General features: G+C 37.8%; 1 protein-coding gene across 1 annotated transcript in view; it reads left to right on the forward strand.

Moving 5' to 3' along the window:
* The first annotated feature begins 1,495 nt into the window (after positions 1–1,495).
* The window catches only part of LOC119580470, a 2,988-nt gene continuing 940 nt past the window's right edge, over positions 1,496–3,543 (forward strand). The window contains exons 1-2 of the mRNA XM_037928621.1: positions 1,496–1,665; positions 2,406–2,484. Of these exons, the coding sequence (XP_037784549.1) occupies positions 2,452–2,484 (33 nt within the window). The 5' untranslated portion in view covers positions 1,496–1,665; positions 2,406–2,451. The remainder of the gene's footprint in view (positions 1,666–2,405; positions 2,485–3,543) is intronic.

The following is a 3,543-nucleotide window of genomic DNA, read 5'->3' on the forward strand; positions in this document are numbered from 1 at the left end:
ATTATTGTTGATATCATTATTACTATCATTATTGCTGTTATCATCATTATCACAACCATTATTATCATCATTATTACTACCATTATTACTACTATCATTAATACTACTATTGATACTACCATTATCATCACTATTACTATCATTATTATTATAAAATACCTACTATTATTATCTACATTATTACTATCATCATTATCAGGATTATTCATCATTCCTCAATTCTATATTAAGATCAGGTCGATGATAAACTGAAAATATAACAAAATATGAATAAATGAAAAAAAAAAACATTAGTTAATAATCCTTCAACTCATAAGCGAAAAAAAATATATTTGATTTTAACGTGAAACTAACACTGACTGGCAGTCCTCAGTCAGGTGGTTAATATGGCAAAGGTGTGCGTGTTGGAGTGCGTTCGGAAATTTGCGAAGGAAGTAAACCGTGAATAATGGTGATGGTGAATGAAGAGGAAGAGGAGAAGGAAAAGGAAGAGCAGGAGGAGGAAAAAAAAAAAGATGGATGGGGAAGAGCAGGAGGAGAAAGATGGTGGATGGGGAAGAAAAGGAGGAGGAGAAAGATGATGGATGGGGAAGACGAGGAGAAAAATGGTGGATGGGGAAGAGGAGGAGGAGAAAGATGGTGGATGGGGAAGAGGAGGAGGAGAAAAATGGTGGATGGGAAAGAGGAGGAGGAGAAAGATGAAGGATGGGAAAGAGGGAAGAGGAGGAGAAAGATGATTGATGGAGAAGAGGGAAGAGGAGGAGGAGAAAGGAGAAAAAGATGGTGATGAGGAAGGGGAGGAGAAGGAAGATGAAGTCGAAGATGGTGCTGAAGAAGAGATGAAAAAAAGGAAAAAGATTTGAAGAGGAGGAAGTTACCAACGAAAAAAAGAGAGAGGAAAGGAGGGGTTGAACAAGAGCAAGGAAGAAGGAAAAAATTGATAAATAAATAGACAACGAATAAGGATAAATGAATAATAAATAATAATAATGATAAATTTATAAATAAATAGACAACGAATAAGAGGAGGAATACAGATAAGCCGAAGAAGACTATCAGCAGCAACGCTAAGAACAAGGAAGAGCACTAACAAACAAAGAACAGGAAAGAAAGAAAATAAAATCACGCAGAGGAGGAGGAATGGGCGGAGACCGGCCAGCCTCTTTTGGGTCACCCTCCCCGCCGACTGACGAACAGCGGCGGCGGCGGCGGCGGCGATGGCGGTAGCGGCGGCGGTGGCGGTAGCGGCAGCGGTGATCGGAGGATGCAGTGGTAGCGGTGGCGGCGGCGTCTGGACGGTGGCGGCGGTAGCGGCAGCGGTGATCGGAGGATGAAGCGGTAGCGGTAGCGGTGGCGTCGGCGGCGGTAGCGGCGTCGGTAGCAGTAGCGGCGTCGGTAGCGTTAGCGGCGTCGGTGGCAGTAGCGTTGGCTTCGATAGCGGCAGCGGTGGCGTCGGTAGCGGTAGCGGTGGCGTCGGGGCGACGGTAGCGGTGGCGGCGGGACGAGGGGAGTCAGAGCGGACCGACGCAGCGCCGTGATCCCTCCGAAGCACGCCCTCGCGCCCGGCCGCGTCGCCCACGGAGCGTCAGTTCGCTGCCGCCTCCGTGACAACAAACACGGGCGCCGGACGAGGCCAAAGGGGCTGGAGGAACCGCGAGTTTTTAAGTGCGTTTTTTTCTCGTGTGTTTCTAAGTGCGTTGTTGTTGTCTTTTTATGGGTTTAAGTGTGTTACTTTTTCTTGGTGCTGTGTGTGTTTGGTTTGTTTGGGGGGAGGGGGGGGTATTTTTTTCTTAATGTGTTTGTGTTTTAATTTTCCGTTTTTTTTTTCTGTGGTGTTTGGTTAATATTTTTTCGTGTTTTTTGCTGGGAGAGTTACTTTGAAAATAAGATTTCCTCTGTTCTTTTTTTTTTTTCTAAAGACATTTTTCGATCGTGTTTGCAAATCGGATTTATTTTATTTGTCGATAAACATAATTTAAGATTTTTTTTTTAATCGGAAAAAAAAAATATTCAGAAAGTGATTGTTTACGAAAATAACACGATACGGGTTGCATACCTCAGTGATTATTCAATTAACCTTCATCCCTAATCTAGCAAATTAGTGAAGAAATTAACCCACTTTGTCACTTAATGACTCGGAACCCCCTCCCCCCTCTCCCTCTCCTTCTCCCTCTCCCCCTTTCGGTGAAAATTATCATCCACGCTCCAATATTTAATCTTATCATAAAAACTACGACCTTATTATTTTTTTTTTTTTTCTAATAATAATCGACAATGTTTACAATTCTCTTTTTCTTTCTCTTTAACCTTTTCCAGTAACAGCCGTCAAAACTTAATATATTTCTCTCTCCTTTCCTTAAATAATTGACAATAATTACATTTTTTTTCTTTCTCTCTTTTTTAAGATAAAGGAGAAGGTGCAATATACAAAGAGCCTCACACGCAGACGAGATGCGTCATCACGTGTTACTGGTCGCTTGGACGGTAAGTAAATTCTTTTTTTTCTGTTCTTTCTTTTTTCCTCTCTCTCTCTCTCTCTCTCTCTCTCTCTCTCTCTCTCTCTCTCTCTCTCCTCTCTCTCTCTCTCTCTCTCTCTCTCTCTTTATTGTTATCATCATTTTGGTTATGAATATCCTCATTATAATCAACTTTATTATCATTATTGGTATCATTATCGTAATTATTGTTACCATTATCATTATCATTATTATCATTATTATTATTATTATTATTATTACTATTATTATTATTATCATCATCATCATCATCATCATCATCATCATCATCATCATCATCATCATCATCATCATCATCATCATCATCACATCATCATAGTCATCATCATCATAGTCATAATCATCATAGTCATCATCATAGTCATCATCATAGTCATCATCATCATAGTCATCATCATCATAGTTATCATCATAGTCATCATCATAGTCATCATCATCTTCTTAGTGATCATCATCATCATCATCGCTTTCATCGTCATTGTAATAATCATCATCATTAATACTATCATTATCCTTATTATTGTTATTAACATTATCATTATTATTATTTGTTCTTGTAGTCGTAATATCATTACCATTATCATCTCTTTATCATACTGCTATTGTTATCATTATTATTTTGGTTATTATCATTGTTATAATCATTAGTATTAATATCATTATTTACACTGTCATTATTATATAATCATTATCACTATTACTGGTATCCTTATTACTATCATCATCATACAATTACTGTTACTACTATTAGCAATAGTAACAGTAAGTATATTTATCATTATCATTAACATCAACATTAACACGATTATTCATCATCATCTCGTTTGTTGTTGGTATTATTACTGATAATGGATAATTTATTAGGGCTAATCCTATTAATGTTAATTATCAATATCATATAAACGTTATTGCTAATATATTACTTTTGTTACAACTAAGTAGTAGTAGTAGTAGTATTGTATCATCAGTGTGATCCCTATCATTATCATTATCAAAATTGTTGCTATTATCATCAATATTATCATTA

Source organism: Penaeus monodon, chromosome 13 (genome assembly GCF_015228065.2).
Source record: "Penaeus monodon isolate SGIC_2016 chromosome 13, NSTDA_Pmon_1, whole genome shotgun sequence".
Taxonomy (NCBI): Eukaryota; Metazoa; Arthropoda; class Malacostraca; order Decapoda; family Penaeidae; genus Penaeus; species Penaeus monodon.